The sequence below is a fragment of the Oryzias latipes genome, chromosome 10, assembly GCF_053564925.1.
Source record: "Oryzias latipes strain Hd-rR chromosome 10, Olatipes_Hd-rR_3.1".
Classification (NCBI taxonomy): Eukaryota; Metazoa; Chordata; class Actinopteri; order Beloniformes; family Adrianichthyidae; genus Oryzias; species Oryzias latipes.
Genome location: NC_136246.1, coordinates 29332021 through 29351861, shown reverse-complemented (window position 1 = coordinate 29351861; position 19841 = coordinate 29332021). Strand labels below are relative to the sequence as shown.

At 41.8% G+C, this 19841-nt stretch overlaps 1 protein-coding gene across 3 annotated transcripts in view; it reads right to left on the bottom strand.

The window, feature by feature from the left end:
• si:zfos-2326c3.2 (mitogen-activated protein kinase kinase kinase kinase 4) overlaps positions 1-19841 on the bottom strand; it is a 70081-nt gene that overhangs the window by 4426 nt on the left and 45814 nt on the right. For all 3 annotated transcript variants that reach the window (XM_011480466.4, XM_011480467.4, XM_020706756.3), the window contains 14 exons: positions 17595-17665; positions 16554-16633; positions 14458-14534; positions 14101-14192; positions 13633-13717; positions 13381-13545; positions 11569-11671; positions 9615-9770; positions 7903-8046; positions 7677-7811; positions 7496-7596; positions 5784-5933; positions 1104-1263; positions 358-497 (listed from right to left, as the gene is read on the bottom strand). In XM_011480466.4, the coding sequence (XP_011478768.1) occupies positions 358-497; positions 1104-1263; positions 5784-5933; positions 7496-7596; positions 7677-7811; positions 7903-8046; positions 9615-9770; positions 11569-11671; positions 13381-13545; positions 13633-13717; positions 14101-14192; positions 14458-14534; positions 16554-16633; positions 17595-17665 (1659 nt within the window). The remainder of the gene's footprint in view (positions 1-357; positions 498-1103; positions 1264-5783; positions 5934-7495; positions 7597-7676; positions 7812-7902; positions 8047-9614; positions 9771-11568; positions 11672-13380; positions 13546-13632; positions 13718-14100; positions 14193-14457; positions 14535-16553; positions 16634-17594; positions 17666-19841) is intronic.

Here is a 19841-nt window from a genome sequence, read left to right as displayed (position 1 = left end):
AAGAAGATTTGTGAGATTTCCCACCGAGCCTCTTCCAGCTGTGAGTCCATGCAAACGGATCGGGGAGCAGCGGTCCAGTGTGAACGCCGTACGCTAAAAGCTCGTTCAAGAACCCCCGTCACATGTGTTCGTAGGGTCAAATCAGGCTTTAAATCCGATTTCTTTGGCACCGAAACGTGACGCTCACAGCTGTCAGTCACATGTCTGTATTTTAATTTGACGGTTTCATGTTTTACTGCAGACAACTTTACTTTTTGTCTGATCAGCACATCGTGGATTTCCTGTGGAAATGTCGGAGACGATGACGGTTTTAGAATCAAAAGGAGGGCGGGGCTCCAGTTTTGAATGGGATCCTACCTTATCATTCCTCTCACACAAGAACTTGAGCTTCTGGGCTTTCTTGTGCATGAAGACGCCCTCCAGGTTCCCCGTGTTGGCCGATCTCAGCTCGATGGCCTTCTCCCCCCATCCCATCACCTGGTTGGACTGAAGGTAGGCTGGAGGGGGGGGGGGGGGGCACAAAGGTTAAAGATTAAAGGATAAGAGCTTTTCTTGAGGAAAACACAGAACGTTTTGGGCTGCAGTGCGTGGATACATATCATTTCCTCTACAAACAAGGAACTGAAGCTTAAAAAATGTTAAAAATAACTGGTGAAAATCTATATTTTTTTAAGAATTATAGTCATAAATCCTCTTCAAACATAAAATATTTTCTAGAAAAGAAACATTTAGAAACGTGAGTCCGTTTTCTGACATCTGTGGAGGTAAAACTGGTTGAACGTAGAGTAGAAACATGAATAAAGTTGTTAAAAGGCAGCAGATATTTTACAAAGGACAAAGAAAAACTTTACCCTCAAAAACTGAGAAGCCTCAATAAATAACGGACTTCAGACATAAACCGCTCCATGGCCTAAAAATGGGACCAACCAAAACTAAAAGAAGTGTGGATTCTAAAGAAATGTTTATTTGTTGCTTTAGAAGAAGAAGACAGAATGCTCAAATTCAAAACATAAAACAGTCAAATGTTCCTTTCCTGTTAATATGAGACAGGAAAAACCCAAAGACACAGATGTGATACTGCAGGATGGGTTGTGTCCAGTTACCGACAGAGGCGGGCATCTCCCCCCACTGCAGCACCGTATCCTTGGTGATGCGGCCGTACGTGTCGATGTAGACGCCCTCGTCTTCGTAGCAAACCAGAACCTCGGTTCCAGCTTTGTTTGGCAGAATGATGATGGCGTGAGGATGGATTAAGCCCTGGATCTGTCAGGACAGCAAACAGAAGAAAGACACGCTTCAGCTTCTGTCTGCAACAGAGGGGGAATAAATACCTCATTCACACAAACGAATGCATCACAAATGTTATTTCCTGCCATCAGTTTTCAGCAGGACAGACAACAGGATTCAGAGCAGAAACACACAGAGGAATTTCATCTCAACTTTAGGACTAAATCCCGAAGATTTTCCATCAAAAAGTGAAATTCTCTCAGCGGGGAGCAAATATTTTATATAGAAAAAAAAAATCAACTAACAGAGGTTTGATTTACCACTTGGATAAAGATATTTCCATAAAATTCACCTCTGTGGTTTCTCTAAACTAAATCTAAAAACTAACTCCTCTTTAGACATTAGACCTGAACCTTAGAACTCATAAATGAATATACAGCGTTCCCTTGTGTGTTGCAGGAATAACATTCTAAAAAATAACTCATCATAGGTGAAAACGCAAAGTAGGATTATAGGTGTGTTAAGTCTTCAAATCCCCTCACTCTCCTCAGACAGACATGAACATCTTCACATGTGAACATCTGATCGTGATCAAAGATTATTGTAGATGAGGCAAACGGAAAGCATTCTGTACAGCAGACAGAGGAGATTGACAGACGAGGGCAACAACCAATCAGCATGCAGAACAAAATGTGCCATTAAAAAAAACAAAACTGCACTGAAAACAATCAAGGAAACAGCAAGATGCTGAAAAATGAACTGATTTAGCGAGGTAGGGACCACTGTACAGCTCAAAAAGTTATTTTTATAAAACGGCAGAGTGTTCCTGATGTCGTCTGAAGCTCAAATTTCGTTTTCCTCTAAACGAAATGAATTAAACTTCACACCTCTGTAGTTCATTGAGCATTACAACTACATTTTAGGACTGTGTAGTTAACTCAGAGCTCCTAAATGAGCAGATTGGATTTTTAAAGATGTTTAAGTGGTTCAGAAAACAAGAAACGTTCGCCTTTTGAAGTGCAAGTTTGTAACTTTTTTTTTAAACAAAATTCAAATCAAAATAACCAAAGGGGAAAAGGAAAAGTCTGACAATTACTGCTTTTAAAAAAAGCAGTAAATTTGACACTTTCAAGACAAAACAGCAGTGCAGAGAATCACTGCCAAAACACTGAATCTTTTTAGCTGCAATTCAAATATGTCATTTAAACTTGATTCAGTTAAAGTTACGCCCTTTTTCTTTGATATTTCCACCCCGAAACAAATGACTAAACTGTTTTCACATAACTAAAGAACAACTCTAAGAGTTTTTGTCGATATGAACTTAAGAAACATGATATCTTTATGAATCAAATGAGAAATTCTCTTGTTAATATGAAGGAAAAGCCTTTTTAAGTAGAAATCAAGCAGATATTTTGAACGGAGCAGTGCAGACAAACTGAACACCGTCCAACACGTTTCTGCTGTTTTCTGAGTAAACACACACAGAACAGTGTCGTACTTTACCAGAGAATGAGCCGCCACGATCCTGAGAACCAGAACGGGCATCCACAAACGCAACGCAATCCTAATCCTCTGCCGTGGAATCAGCATCCTTCAGCCAACAAGTGTGTGTCTGTGTGTGTGTGTGAGGATCATATGTAACACATCAAGTGTAGCGGAGTTGTTTCTAACAGAAGTGAAACTGTTTTTTTGTTGTGCAGCATGTGTGTGTGTGTGTATCAAAGTGTGTAAAGGTGAGCGTGGAGCCGAGGAGAAGCTCGGGAGGAGGAGGAGGTGAGAGGAAGACGGGGAAGGAAAGGTGGAGAGGAAGAGCTGGGCAGCAGCGTAAGGCACGGGTGGAGCGTGCAGCTGGAAGGGAGCTCACCTAATATACCAGAGGAGGATGGGGACAAAAAGGGTGTGTGTGTGTGTGTAAGTGTGTCGCAGAAGCTGGAGCAGGTCAGCACACACACACACACACACACACACACAGTTAATGATGGCAGGAGAAGGAGGACAGGACGGGGGTATTTTTAGAGCTCTCTTCCTCCCTTCCCCTCATCGCTCGACGCCGCCTTTGCGGACGGAAAGTAGAACACATTAGAGGTGGCTGTGTGGTGATTAAATGTGTCAAGTTGTCTTTCCAACAACGCACAAAAGACGAGCATTAAATTGATGCAGATGGAGACGACAGACTCCTTTTCCTGCAAACACGTTTCCCAGGATACACCAGCCCGTGCGTGATGTGACTCACCGGAGTCCACGGCGTGCCCACGTTCAGCAGGAGGAACCTCTCTGTGGGCGGCTAGGCTTCAGTTTTCAATCATTTTATAACTTCACTAGGAATCCTCCACTTTTGGAAAAAGTTCTTCCGTGGTGCAGAAAGAACACGAACGGCAAACCAAACTGTGTCGCATAAACGCACCAACAGGAGGTATTCAGTGCAAAAGTACATTTATACTGTTTAGCTGTTTTAAACCAATATCATCTTCATGTGGATTATGTAGATAATCCACATGTGATCATTTTTTGACCCATTTTGAGTTTAAAAAAAAAAAAATATGATTATGCCATTTTTAGCCAAAATAAAAACGAAAAAAGTGTGACAATTTCCAGGATATAGTTTTTGAGCAGTGACATCAGTAGTTCTACATTGTGGGCGGGGCTGTTGGTGCTGTGTAAGCCCGCCCCCTTCTCATCTTTGTGGGCGGGGCTGTTGGTGCTGTGTAAGCCCGCCCCCTTCTCATCATCCGTCTGTTTACACGCTCTCCCGCTAGCTTACGGCCCCAAGCTTACATTAGCGGTGCCACAAAAATGGCGAGAAATATCAGAGCTATCCAGTCGAACAGTTTTGAACCAGATTCCAGGTCAAACGAGGAAAACAAAGACGTTCACGGATCTATTTGTCTGTAAGTGGCTGCATCAGAATGGAGCGGAGCGGAGAGCTTGAGGCCTGCCAATTGTAGCTCCTACGTCACAATTTAAAACAAGAAATATTCAGAAAAGTAGTTTTAAATGGTAATTATTTCCTTATATACGTGAGAAAAAAATGCCAGAAGAACATGTTAAAAACACAGTTTTCATTCTAGTGGGTTTTATTATGAGAAGCTTTTCTGATACAAACAGATATTGACTGAAAATCGCTGTAAAATTTGACGTGACATTAGAGAAAATGCTGTGCAGCATAGCCTCGATGTTGTTGTTGGAGCTTATTGTTGCGCTCCTCGCCGGTAAATATGTTTTTGGAATTATGATTTGGAACATATTCACGATTTAGATTGATTTCTTTGAGCATTGCATTTACCTGTTTGCAAATAAGGCACATGACTTTATCCAGCCCATGCGGTACGACAAAGTAACCATTTGTTGTCTTAGCTAGAAAGCGCCTTTTCTCCTCACCAACAAGCTTTTTTCCTCAAAGGAACCTGGTCTGATTCCTTTTCTACCGTCGTCACGGTCCTTCCTTTCGCAGAGGCAGTGACATAGAAAATGTTTTCTTCCCCCGGGCCGCCATTGGTCCCCGGGCCGCAGTTTGAGAACCCCCGGTGTAAACAGTAAAATGCAGGAAGGGGGGCAGGGTTGCTCTGACCTCACGTTCCGCCCACAACTGCTGCTCTGCAGAAACTATGTTCAAGAAAGAAGATTTTTTAGATATTGGCTAAAAACGGCATAATCCCAATTAAAAGACCACTGGGGAAAACTTTAAAAACAAATCAGAGGATGCTCAAAGTGGGATTTGAGGTGTATTTAAATACAAAGAGCTTTGCGTCACGGCAGTAATCTCCATAGATGCAGACAGAAACGGAGCGTGTCGGCACAGAAAAATGAGTCATGAAGCCCACGGATGGAGCAGGAGGGATGAAAAAGGCAGCAAAAGAAGACAAAAATAAAAAACCAAACAGCTGAGTGACTGAGAGGGAGGAAGATTTCAACAAAAATAAAAAAGATTAAAAACAGCAAAGTGTCTCTGTCAGTTCTAGACTGAATTGGAGATGAAACCGAGGAAATGGACACAGAGTGGGAGGAGCTAAACATTTCTGTCGTTGAGGCGAAGGCGGACGCAGTCAAACCTCTGACTCAGAAGCAGAAAGGACAGATTTCTAAACAAAACTGATTAAAGTGACCCTTTTTTGGACTTTAAGATGCTAAAATTTCAAAAATATTGCATTTTTTTCATGCATCAACAGAAAAATCACCTGTTTCATAATAACCCTTCAGCAAAGTGTCCTTCAGTATTTCATGAGTAAATCCAAAACTGCCTTGTTCCTTTTGAGCCTAAACTACAAGATGTCACTGCAAGCATTTCCGGATTCCTGACTTCAGAGCCAACTCTGATCATTTTTTTCATTTAAAAAACACCAAAAATCAAACAAACCAGGTGGGACCGGCTGCATTTTCTCCACCGGGCAGAAAAATGGAACCCTAAAAGTTCCTGAATGAGTGAGTCTCTCCTCCAGGTTGATCCTTCAGGCAGCAGGAGTGTGATGCCTAACTCTGCAGCCAGAGGCGCTCTTGCCCTCACATGCTGCAGTGTCGCTGTGGAGACAGAGGTTTGAACGGGCAGAGGGCCGGCTTACGTGAGTTGGCAGATAGAGATCGTACGGCGTTCCCGAGTCAACATCGATGGCGTGGAAACCCGACGAAGAGCCATAGATGACCTTCAGCCTCTGTCCCTCCTCCACGGTCAGGTCGACGAACAGCGGCTTTTGAGGCAGCGACCTGAAGGACTGCAAGGGGTGTGGGAGGGGTTAGACAGAGGATTTCAAACAGATCAGGCAAAAGACTAAACTGACGGTTTAACAGATCCAGTCACTAAGTCCTGTGATGATCAAAGGAGCACTTGCGTAACCACCGTCGGCCCGGGTGGTCACGCTATCACTTGCATGCAAAGTATTTTCAGGCCCTTTGAGGAGCTTCAACTACACTGAAGATAAACTGGCTCAGGCCTCAGAGGACAAAAATAAATGGGGCACGGCTCCCCTGAGGACCTGAGAACCAGATTGAAAGTGTCGCCTCCACTGAAATGACCCTGTTAGATCTATTAGGTAAATGTCTATCGGTGTTTACCTCTCATATATAAAAAAAGACGCAGTCAAAAGAGATTTTAGTCAGGAGTAAACCGGACGCTTCAGACAGGTCATAACTCATCTGCTGCTAACAGTAACCACTTTATTCAAATCTCTGATTAAATCCATCACTTTGGGGCAAATCGGATCAATTAATAATATAAATAATAGTTTTTCACCGTATGTAAACACAGTTCTTTGAGAACTATTTTAAAAAATAAAACAGTAGCTGCATGTGGCACACCATCATGTTTTCCTTGTTTTAAATCTTATGTTCTCGTCAAACTCTGCCACCCAGACAGTACGCGCAAGATTTTTTTGATAACTAGTTTTCTCTGCTATAGTTTCCATAAACAGCCAGTGTGATACTTGAAATGCTGCAGTTCCTCAAATGACCACCGGAGGCAAAAAGGAGCAATTTTCTTATAACCTACAAATTTTAAAGTTTAACTTTACTAAGAATAAAAAGCATTTCTGCAGTTTGGTGTTAAAATTCATTCAATTTGAATTGCTTTTTATTTTTGTTTTGTTTCTAAATCAGCTGTTGTGATTTTATCACAACTCAAATTTGTGTGTTATTAAGAGATTGAATGTTTTTTGTTTTGTTTGTGCCGGTGGTCAAAGTTAACTAAAGTCCTCCTATACTTGGTTCTGCTTGAATGCAGTAACTCGAATCAACATTTCTGCTTTTACCCCACACTCCATTTCCTTAAAATCTCATGAGGGACGTCTGTAAATACAGTATTCCCCCCCTTGTCCACGGGGGTTATGGTCCACACATCTTGAGTTTTTGAGATGAACTGGAGAAGTCGTGCGATTGAAAACATTTTGCAAATACATGAAAAATAAATGCGCGGGGGGACACTGTATAGGTCTAGTCCATTACAACTGGGGCATATTAATGCCCCATCTTTATGTTGGTCTATAGTTTAAATCTTGGATTTTTTATTTCCAGTTAGTTTAAAAGATGTCTATTTAGAGCTTAAATTCTATGTAAATGTTTTTTTATTCACTAGAAAAGGTGGAGAACTTTTGAATAATTGTGTTTTTGAGTATTTTATTGTTTTAATGGTGTTCTCCACTAAACACTTTGAAGTGTCAGGCATCAGGCTGATTAGCAGGATTATTTTGTCTGATTAACTAAACTATTGACTATTGACATCTTTAGTAAAGACAAAAAGCTTGAAAAACATCTACTTTACAGTCCCTGAAATGTTACCAACCTTGAAGGCCATGAATTTGTGGTAGGGCTTTGGAGCCCAGGCGTACACTTCCACTGCATTCTTCAGAGCAACCACCAAGAACTTAATCTTCTCGTAACGCACTGGAAAAGACCAAAAGCTCAACGCAGGTCCAACACAGAGCCAGGAGCTGCCCTTGTGCTTTTGAGCAGGGCACACGTACCGACTTTATAGTGCACACAGCCCTCCAAGTCGCCGACCGAGGTCCAGCCCTGCCTCTTCTCCACCTCTGGATCATTGTGGAGGATCTTGTTCCTCAGCCAGGACAGGTAGTACAGGCGCAGCTTGTTCTTTTTACCTGCAGAGAGACAACAAAGGCACTGATGATGATGAAGCTGGTGTGCAGATGCAGTGTTGAAGAGTTCCTGTCTGCTTTGTGGGGCATCTACCTGATATGGTGATCAGGACATTGAGGCCTTCGAGCACGTCCATCTGCTGAAACCTCCGTCTGCTGATGAGAGAGTAGACCTTCCCCTGACCGCTTCGGTCCAGCAGCCACAGCCCATTTTCTGTCCCCACCAGGAGATTCACCCCTGCAGGGAGAAAAAAAAAACAAACAAAACTAAGTAGACACTTAAAAAAAGATAAGTTAATCATAATAGAGGTGGGATTACACAAGAATGCTTCTTCCCCGTCTCTTTCTAGCAATTATTCAATTCAGAATTTATTAAATACTAAATTTTCAAGCACTTTCTGCAGCTGGTTTAAACTTTATTTGTTCACTGCGACGGTAATAAACAAAGAAAAACAAAGGTCACTAAGCTGGTATTTCCTAAAAGGATAATAATAAACGTGAATCCACAACTTTATTAGCAGCATCCTCGTAACATTAGACAGCTGGTTGCTGGATATTCTGCCTTATTATTATGGTCTGTGGGAAGAAATGTGACAATAAATCCATATTTGGAGTAAAGACTCCTGGTTTTTCTCGGTTAAATGCAGATTTCCTCTTTTTTTTAAGTTGAAGGTTCTTCTGTTTCCTCACAGAACTTTCCAAACATGTTTGTTTTTGTTAACTTTGCTAGCTCGGGGGTTTTACCTTCGTGGTCGGCGGAGCCGCTTTAAGAAAGTAGTGGATGGATTTTTGACGCGTGGCGGAACGACTTGACAAGAATGAGGCGGATGGAGAGAATCCAGTAATTTTCCCAAATTAAAACTTCCTTCAGAAACAGATTATAAATAAAACCCAAAGAATGTAGGTTGTGTCTTTTTTCTCTGCAGCCCGGTACCACGGTCCAATACTGGTCTGCGGTTCGGGGGGGGTGTTTCTGGGACAGTGGATTCTGTTCAAAGGGGGAAATAGTGCAAATCTTTCTCCCACTTTGTCTGGTTTGCTTTTACACAGCAGTGAAACAGACTGCATGAAAAAACATGTAGTTCCACTGGCTGCTCACCTGGGGGGCGCTATTGCCTGACTAAGATGGGGGAACAGAGCGTGTGAAACAAAACAGGAAGACCCCACTAATCCTCTGAGATTTCACAAAGTAACGAGTTCCTGATCTTCCTCTCTAAACTACATTTACCTCTTCCATCTGATTCTCCCTTTGGTTTGTGATTCCTGCTTCTTCGGTTTCAGCTGTGGGCTGATTTTAGTTTTTTCTTCTATCTCGGTATTCCCTGCAGTAGCTTGATTTACAGTTGAACGAAGTTAAACGCTGAACGCTCAGCAGACGCTCCTCTAATCTGCATCTGATCTGATTTTCCGGTGATCCTAACTCTTCTAGACAGAAAACTTCGATGTTAGAACTTAGCTTTTCTTTTTTTTATAATGTGTTTATAAAAAAGAGAAACATGCTGCTTAGTTTTATTCTTTGTTAGTCAAATTTCGCCACTACTGTAAATCCTTGCGCCTGGTGTGTTTAAGTGTGTTTCAGAATAATGTGGAGGCTTGACCACTGACTGAAAATCTGAAAAACATTCAGGTTTCAGATTTGAAAAAAATGTCCAGAAGAAATCCCAGCTTTCAACCTAAAACTGTCTTAAAAGGAAGGAGGGGAAATGGCTCCTTCCTGTTAACCTAAAGAAAGATGTTTGTTTCTGTCAAAATGAAATGAATAATTACAATTTATCTTTAAAACAGTAACTCAGAACAAAGAAATACCCCACAATCCGGCGCAGAGAACCTCGGCGTTGAATTTTTTCTTGTACTTGCGGATCTCTGGGGTGTCGCTCTGCGGGCGAATGTTGGTGGGGTTCACGTTCACCACAGAGCCTTTCCTGTGGTTCTCCCTCTTGATTGGCTCAGACTTGAGAGCCGCTGATAGGAAGCAATATAGAAATATATAAAAACCCTTTTCATCCAAAGTAGCAAGCAGGGTTACAAGAAACACCTAAGAGGTAGAGTGGAATCTGCCTAGCAACAGTCAAAAAATAACCCACAGCTGGGCCATATGCTTTCTTTAACAAAAAACACAAATATTTAACAAAAACTATTTTCTCTTTCATCAGCTCTGTAATGTTAGGAACTGCTAATAAAGTTTTTTCCACTGTGAATTCCTGCCTTTGTGAAAATATTGTCTGACTTTAAAGCAGTTTGTGGCAGAACATCTCCCTAGCATAGCATTATTTGTGGCATCATCAACACTTTTTATTCATTTCTCCTTTGCTGGTTTATCCTCCGCCACATGTCCCGTTGGGGACAAGTTTCTGGTAAGCGCTACGGAGAAGTTCACAGAAGTTGCAGGTGTTTTCTTTTTCGGCCTCGCGACAGAAGCTCGTCTTCGGAAGAAGATGGAAGCCCGAGAGAGCAGACGGCTGGGAAAATAAAGTCTCGATTTTCCCCAAAATGAATCGTCCATAATTCGATAAAGTCGATTGGTCACTAGAGCTGTGACGGTGTCGGATTTTTCATCACCGCGGTGATGAACCACCAGGGGGCGCCCCAAAAAAAACAAAAAACAAAAACAACAAAATCCCCCGGCGGCCGCAACAGAAATACATACAATTACAACGTAGTATTCTTTATTAACAAATAACAGTAACAACTAACTACTACCTAACTAATGAACTAACTATATATAAAGCCCATATAGGTGTTGTAGATTGACTGTGACTGTGTGGAGGAGGAAGGTGCGCACATGTGTGTCGGGGGTGCGTGTTGATCCCTCTGCAGCGGACCGCTCTCTAGCTGCATGCGAGCCTTCACCTGTGCTCTTTGGTACACACATCTTCTCAGAATATTAAATATTGCCCAGTAATAAACAGACTGCAGACACTTTGTCACTTTTCCGGTAGCCATGAAGCCTGACACCCATGAAGAACGCGGGGCAGGAGGCTCCGCCTTTGTTTATACAGACACGTAACGTTGCGCTGCACAAAATAGTTCCCAAACAAAACATGTAGTGAACTTCATGGAAATCTAACAGTGCGCGTTCATGTTTGAAGTGAAGGTGAACCTTAGTACCCCCCCCCACCCCCCCACCCTACACACACAAAATCCTCCGGCGGGCGGCCGTGTCGCGCGCCCTTAAGAACGCACGCAGCTTGAAACGGAAATGAATACAATGGAAATTAATAATTAAAACGCAGTAAATTTGTCATATTTCCTCGCGAGACGAAAGCTTCTGTTGTAGAATGAGTTTGTGTGCTTCTGAACGCGCGCTCCTGTGTGTAAAGGGAGCCGCATGGCACGTGCAGCGTGGAGGCACTGAGAGCGGGCGCCTATAAGAGAGAGTGACAGGCGCGGTGGGAGAGAAGGAGAAAACAGTCTGAAAGAAAGAAGGAAAGTCTGAACACAGGACTAGCAAAAAAAGTCAATTATCAGGAAAAATGAATGTGTTTAATGTGTTTATTATAGCTCCATTCACGCGCCATATGCAAAAGAAAACGTGCGGTGATGCGGTTATCGTTACAGCCCTATTGGTCACCCAGCCTTACCCACAGGCTGCTGAAAACGTGTGATATGACGTTAAAACATGAATTCTAATGATCGCATTTATAATAGCTCTGCAGAGGAAACATGTCTGACAGAAAGGTCTGTTCCTGAAACAGCAGGCCTGACAGGGAAGCAGGACACGAACACACTGCTGTGTGATGAATGTGTGCAAACGACTCACTGGGACTGTGAGGAGGAGATGATGTGGGGATCAATCGGGGGTCGATGAAGGACAGGAAGGAGGAAGAGGAAGATGTGCTTTTTCCAGACGGACTGCTCACATCCTGATGAAATCAAATCAGATCAAACTTTATTTCTATGGCACTTTTCCAACTCGTGCTACTCAAAGTGCTTTACATAAAAACAATCGAATTAAAAAAAAACTAAAATGTAAAAGGAATAAAATAAATAAATGTTAAAACAGATAAATAACCAAGAAAAGTAAATAAATAAACCATAATAAACAGATTTAAATCAGTAAATGTGAATAAGAAATAAAGCAAATTAGTAAGAAGAGAACATAAATAATTGAAATATTGCTAAATTTCAACTAAAAGCTAGATTAAAAAGGCATGAACAGCCCTGAGGCATGCTGGGAGGCAGGTGTAAACTGAATGAGGCTGTTTGTTTTGGTTCTGACTTTAAGAATAACCAACAGGCCTGTATCCGAGGACCTCAGAGGGTCTGCGAGGGCTCAGACTTTAAAAGCACATAAAGTGGGACAAGAAGAGCAAACGGTGACACTGCAACCTTCTTTTGATTTCCTCTGGATAAAAACTACTCTTTAACTTCATAAGTCAGTGATGAACATCACACTTATGATAAAGTGGTAAAAATATTGTTTCTATTTCTTTATATCAAATCTATTTACAGAGCTGAAAGCCTGTAGTTACATTGAATCAGGAGTCATCTCATCATAGAACTACAACTAATCTTTTTCTGAGTCGACATCGCCCTCTGCTGGACAAATAAAAGAGCTTCACATTTCAGTGTTCTGCTCATCCTTGAACAAAACATTTCAAGTCAGTCTCATCAAAAGCTTAACACAGATTTTTTATGTGTTTTCATTTTTATCAGCAGCAGAAATAATCAGTCCTTTCACTTATTTAGCTGCACATTTCTTTTTTATATATTACACTGAAATAAAACAAACGAAGGAACAAACTTTTTTTTAAAAATCTTGCTCTTGAATGACATTTTTTCTCCTAGATTAAAGTAAACAGACAACGAGAGAACTTAAAATCAGTAGGAAAAAAAAAAAGATAAAATGCGAATGAATTTAGTGGAAAATAGAGTTGTCTGTGCGGTTGCTTCTCTTTTCAATCAGTTACTTTTAAAAAAAGGATTAGAACAAATAGCAGATGATAAATAATAGGAACAAACAGAAGATAAGGACGTTAACCTGCAGAATGTTTTCATTCTTATTTTAATTGTTCTTTTAATTTAATTTGTTTTACTTTTACAGCATGGATTCTGTATCTATAATATTGCAGATTTTTATTTGTGTCTTTTAATGGAACTGACTTAACCTGCAGGTGAATAAAGTTCCATTATTGACTTTACTCAACAAGAAACGATGAATTTGTTGATTTACTTAATAAAAGCAGTCACAGTGAAGACAAATCCCAGATCCAGGGAGAGGAGTCTGGATCTGATCCTATATCAGGTCATTAAATCAAAATGTTTTTTTAGGAGCTACGGTGTAGGATGTTAGAAAGTTACCAACATGATATTGACATAACACGGAGCAGACTTACAGGTTTTTTTTTCAAACAAAGATGTGGAGTTCAGGGGCTTGAACACAGGACTGTCACCTGTGGGAGTTGATACTCCAACCATCTCGGCTTCAGCGGCCCCCAATGAAGCTTTTTCAATTTTGCACCAATTGCCGAAAAAGAAAGCTCTTGCTGTCATTTGGAGCGCATACTTCAAACACAGCCGCATCCTGGTTCTACGCCTGTGAAGCAGCTGCAGCTTCCTAGACCAAACTCACGTGTAGATATTGGAATATGGGGGATCCGGGGGCTGTGGGAGACATGGGGTAGCTGAAGTCAAGCGTCCGCTGCTGGCTCAGAGCATCGCGGGTGGGACTGGAGGAGGAGGTTTTCTGCAGGAGGTCCGGCAGCAGGTAGGTGTCATCTGAACCCAATCGAGAAACCTGAAGTTGGAACGTCAGGAAATCTGTTGCTCATGGAGTTTGTCTTTTGTTCAGCTGCAGAACCATCACGTGCTTGTTTTCACTCACCTGGTTAAGATTGCGGTGGAGTTGCAGGTCGATGCCATCGGATATTCCTCTGAAGTATTTCCCTTTTCCATTAGAAAGACCCGACCTTGGTGGAAAAATAGGCACATTTAAAACTTGCCTAAATGCACGAGGTGTCTCGGCCTAAACGTGATCATCAACAGAAAGTTTTGGTTTTTTAGAGTCGCTACAGGAAACAGCGTTTTGGAGTTTCTGTAAATGTCGTGGAAAGTCTTTACGCCTCAGGATTGAGACGTTGTTTCAGGGTTTCTCTTGATTGTTCGACACAAACTCTTGATCATGCAGAGCGCTCTGCGGGATCCTGGAGAAGCATGGTAACCTTTGTTTGCAGCTTTTTCTCAGGTTTTGCTTTTCCCAGCTGGCACGCTTCATAATCAAAATAACGTCTGCCTACGACGTTTTCCCGCCTAAAACCATATGTTCTGGGTGAAGGCAGAAGATCATTTTCACCTGATCCTTTCTTCATCGTCGCTGCTGACATCATCACTAGAAGAGGAATATTCTGCGGCCTTGTTGAGGCGACCCAAGACAGGTTTGAATCCCTGGAAGGAGAAAAAAAAATGCAAAAAAACGATGAGGAGCGGACACCAAATGAGCCTAAAGAGGAAGAAGAGCAGCTGGAAGAAGGATGAAGGACTTTCTGCAGACGGTCGCAGGTGTCTGTGCACAGCGGGGGCACAGTGTGTGTGAGCGCATGTGGAGGCAGCAGAAAAAAGATGGTGAATGCATTTCCACTTGATGCAGTGAAGCATGTCGCAGTGTGTTTGCTAACACAGAAGCATGAAGGAGAAAACAGAAACGACGCACCGCGAGTCTGCTGGCTGCGTTTTCTGCCTTCCTCTGTGCACGGTGCTGCGGCAGAGGACTTTCCAGTTTAAGCACGCCTGAAACACACACACACACACGCAATTTAAACATAAGAAATAACACATTTAAAGACCCACTCCAACCATATTTTGAGCTCCTATAAGTATTCCCAGCTACCTTCGAATTAGGATTATGTTCCTTTTGGTCAAAAAACAACAAACAAACAAAAACCTGTGTCAAATTCTAGGACATAGTTTCTGCAGAGTGGCGGTAGTTTGTGGGCGCGACAATTGGGGTGCAGCAACCTCACCCTCCCTGTTGTGAAGCCGAGCAGGGAGCTTGTGACCCCCCCAGCGTTTTTTCTGATTCCCAACAATTTGAATAAAAAAATAAAAAAAGACTCAGAAATGCAAGTTTGAGCTTAATTTTCTCAATAAATGTCCTCAATCATCAGAAAAATGCCCAAAGAACATGCTAAAAAACAACAACACCATTTTCATCAGAGAGGGTCTTTAAAAACCCCTCCAGGAAATTCCATGGATCTTTTAAAATTGATGATTTAAGATTAAAAAATCTCAGTCTTCTGATCTGTTAGAAGTCCAGGACTGATGCTTTGGATCCACGACCGACTAAACTCAGCATTAAACAGTAAAAACTTTTTACAGTTAAAAGCAAAAAAAAAAAGCTAAAACGTTCAAAGAAAAATCTTTGCATGTTTTTTCCTGGAAAACAGCAGCAAACCGAGCAGATTTGAAGAAATGGATCAGAACTAAAAGATCCATAAAAAAAGACTAAACAATGAAAAAAAAAAATCATTTCTTAAAGAGACATTCTGAAGTGATTTCAAACACAAAAGCACAATAAAACTTTTACATTTACAATCAAAGGGTGTTTATAGATAAATATACATTTGGTATTAAGCTACAAGGAAGGTAAAACTTTCACCAAACAACAGTGTGAAAGTTTAAAAGAGAAATGAATGTTCTCTTGCACAAAAACAGGAAAAGGCTGCTGTGTTTGTTTCCTCCACATACCAGGAGCTTTGGAAGAGAGCGAAGGGCAGAGAAAAGCGCTGGTAAGAGGAAACCTCAGCTTTACTGCTCAAATCCTGGGAAACGTTTTGAAAAGGCCACTTAGATCAAAGAAATAAATATGTAAGTGCAGGTGGATCACCTTTGAGTGAGCTTTAAAGACATCAAATTATGATCTATTGTAAAATAATTCCTCTTGTGATGTTTTTTTTCGGCCAAAATTTAAAAATCAATGTCGTTTTCTTGGACATGGTTTCTGCAGAGCAGTAGTACAGTAGTTCATTAGAAACTGTTGGCGGGGAGCAACCCTGCCCACCCTTCCCGTCATCACTAACTCCCTTCACCATTTACACTCACTCCTGCTAGCTCACAGCCCCTCACACCCAACACACACACAAAAACGGCGAGCGATATCGGAGCTCTCCAGCCGTACAGTTCAGATCCAGATTCCAGCTCAGACGAGGAAAACAAAGTCCTGCATGGATCTAGTCGTCTACAAGTGAACGCATCAGAATGGAGCGGAGCAGGAAGCTTGTGGCCCGCCCAGCTTATTTTCTACGTCATAGATAAGCTTTTGGTCAAACGTCATTTTTTTGTCAGCTCCTGATTCACATTGATTTGAATAAAGAGATAATCAGAAAATACATTTTAAACTTAATTAATTTTTCATTTTTTTAATATCATCAGAATCGCAGGCTCTTTAAGGTGAAGCTCTAATTTCCAAATGACCTAAAAACAGGTACTCTCTGAATAACTAAAGAGAGAAGAAACGTGAAAATATCCTCAACTCAACCTTTTTGAATCTTTGGTGTCTAAAGCAGGAGCTTTTTGATCTGTGCGGGATAATCTGAGAAACGAGATCATACAGGCTCAAGCACAGAGTCTGGGCGCATAAATAACAGTGTTTTTTCTTTGTGAAGCACAGATCAGAGCTTTATCGAGCTCCTGAGGTCAACACAGCCCCTTTGGTTCTGCTGTTTTGTTATCAGAACAAAGAAGGCAGAAGGGGTTCCAAATAAAGTTCAAAGGTCGAGCCGTGAAGGAGTCCGAAGAAGAAGCACGGACCTTGGTGGTTGCTGCTCAGAGGCGGGCCTCCTTGAGACGCAGACCCCCGGCTCTTATCTGCCGCAGACACCGGACTGCCACTAGATGGAGAGATAGACACTTTGTCACAGATGGGGAGTTCAAACCAAGGAGGCAGAGCATGGGGGGGGACAACAAGATAAACATTATCCATATGTATGTGTCATAATCTGGGATGCATCATTCATGCTGTCACTGCAAAGACCCACTTTTCTCACCATGACTTCCTTCTAACTCAAAGCAGTCATCCAGCATGCATCCAATCAGATCTGCTTTAGTTGGTTCTGAAAAAAACACCGACGTGGAGCGAACCACAAAAGAAACACCCCAGTTCACATGGTTTTACTGCAGCCAATCGTCATATCAAATGTGGTTTTCCGAGGAAGATCCAACCTGAACGTTTGTTTCAGGTCTTCACAGCTCAATCACAGCCCTGAAGAGGGATGGGTGCGAAAGTCGAAGCAGGGCTTTTGAAACGGTTCCAGCGCCTAAACGGGTCCTCCAAAAAAAACAAACACGATCTTTCCCTAAAACCTTTTCAGAGTGACAATGATGGAGTTCTGTGTTCCTGTTCTAGTTAGACTTAGAAAAAAAAGTTTGACTTCGTAGGAGAGCTCTCTATGCATTACTTTCTATTTGATGGAGGATGGTCACACTATTCTGAACATTCGTTGTTTCCTAGAGGCCAAAACCAGCAGAAGCAGCATTTTGCACTGAAAGTCATGAAAGCATCTTGTGAGGGAACACAGATGTGTTATCACTGCAAAGATGTTAGGAGTTAGAGTTAGTCCTAATGCTGAACAGACCTGAGAGGACCACATCCACTCTCAATGCTGTCGGGGAAACATTTTCCTGTTCCGATGATCTGGTTTGGCGTTTTTGAAGTGAACTTCTCAAACGACTAACTTTGTAATCACAAAAAGGAGGCAAACATCGACAATCTGAGGGGAGCAAATCCTAAAATTGAACCCCGATGTGGATTATGGTTGAATGTTCTCAATAGATGAAATCCTTTGCTTCTACCTTGAAGCCGTCCTCTTGTGGGCCATCACCAGTTCTTTACAGTAAAACTTGGAGGTGGTTCTTTCTGGAACCTGAAAGACAAAAAGTTGGGCTAAAAAATAAAACAAAACCTTTCGCGTAGACATGCTGGCTTACGGGTGATCATATGTAGTTTCAGGTGTTTAGACTAAAGGATAGAAATCTGAAAATCAGATGAATTCAAACTTGTTTCCAAATGAAGCTTCCAGTGGAAAAACTCAAAATGATTAGATACACAGAGAAGCAGAGTTTTCTTTTGCAAAAAAATGAACCTTTCATTTGACTGACAGCAAGTTTGCGCCACCAGCCGGCAACCTTCTGACTGCACGCATCCTGGGTCACATGACTCGCTCACGCGGAGGAAGGCACGCCCGCCACAACAGGAAAAGAGCTGTAGGAATACCTACCATCTTTTGACAAGCTGCCCACATCCTGCATCTGCCAGCAACCCCCTCACATGCACGTACACAGAGAAACAGCAAGCATGGTGTTTGGTTTGCCTCCCCTCTACCAATGTGGCCACAGGTGAACTTTCAACACGTTTCTTTTATTCATTTTAAGCTTCTGTTTGGCTCTCTTTTGTTGTGATTTTGACTTTGAAGCTTGCAGTCAGCATATCCTCCTGACTGCTAGAGAGAAAAGAAAAGAAAAAAATACACCAAAAACTACATTTCCCAGAGTTCCACTCCTTCACATTAGGAATACAGTAAACCCTTGTTTTCGCGGGGGTTACGTTCCAAAAAGAACCTGTGATAGGCAAAATCCGTGAAGTAGAAATCTCTATTTTTTTTCAATTATTATACAATTAAATATTCTATTATACTTTGAAAGAAAGAACAAACCATTTTACAGCCTCAAGCATTTGTTTCACAAATAAAAGTACTTTAGAAATGTTTTTTTCTCAACAAATAACTTCTGTACTGTACTGTCAAATAATAATTTTAATCATCAATGTGAAGAGAAGGCTTCAAATCGCGGAGATTAGCCCCGCCCACCGCGACCGGAGTAATTGGATTAAACGGGAGAAAATTTAAAATGATTACGAAAAAAATACAAAGTACAGTGGGACAAATAGTGACTCAGGTGTATTTCTTAGCTCTTCAGACTGAGCCGCTGCATCCTGACTCCAATCTGCAGTGTTTTCTTCTTTTGAAGCCAACTGTGCAGGTGTGTTTGTTCAGGAGAAGAACATAGTGATAGGCAGTTGTTGTCGCTCTTTTTCTATGGGTTTTAGAAAAACTCGAAATTGCAAGAGAATTTGCTCGTACATGCTGTAAATTTGGCAAGCTGTTTTACGTACGTGTACATATTAAACTGCAGCGTTATTGACGCACAGGTAGAGAAGAAGCGGAGTGACTTTTTAGCCAATCAGAATGCAGAACATAATGCACGATGCAAATCCGTCAAGTAGCGAAACCGTGAAAAGTAAACCGCGTTATAGCGAGGGATCACTGTAACTGAAAAGCCCCAAATGTCCTTTGTAGATGCCCTTGACTGTATATGAGGAATGGACTGAGTAACCCTGGCATTCCAAACAAAAAATTACCCGCTGGTCCCAAGTTCATGTTATAAACTGGCCAATCAGATAACCTCAATGAAAATAGATGGAGCCTGTTTCCAAGTGGTAGGGATGTGGCACTCCAACAAGCTCTCTCTTGATTGGCCAGAGTGGTTGCCATAGAAATGTTGACTCAGACTGACTCTGACTAATCACTGCTTACTGTCATCATCTGGCTCCAACATGGCGGTCTCCCTATCTTGAAAAAGGGAGACTGAACTTACTCCATTTTGTAGGAGCTGAAAGTAAGCCATGTTCTATGGGCGACACCACTCTCACTCAGTCCAGTTCTGTATTTTCACATACAGTAAATGGAAGATACCAAAATGAGTTCATTTAGATGTATGCAGTGTTTAGGACATTTTCTGGTTTAGGAATGTCCCCAACAGAGGAGAAAATCGCATTGCTGGTAGTCAGGAGGATATAAACTTAAACGGTCTGTATGACGCAAAATCAACTCCTTTGTGCTTTAAAGTGTATTGTAATGTTCATTCTTCACTATAAACAACTCCAAAGCGGTATTTTGAGTTCTTACATTGTGACGTCACATTTTGGGTTCTTACATTGTGACGTCACAAAGTAAGGACATCTCCTTCCAGGAAGAGTCTTTGCTACTAGCTCCGCCCCCAGGCTAACGCACAAACACAGAAACACTCCCTGGATATGTCCGA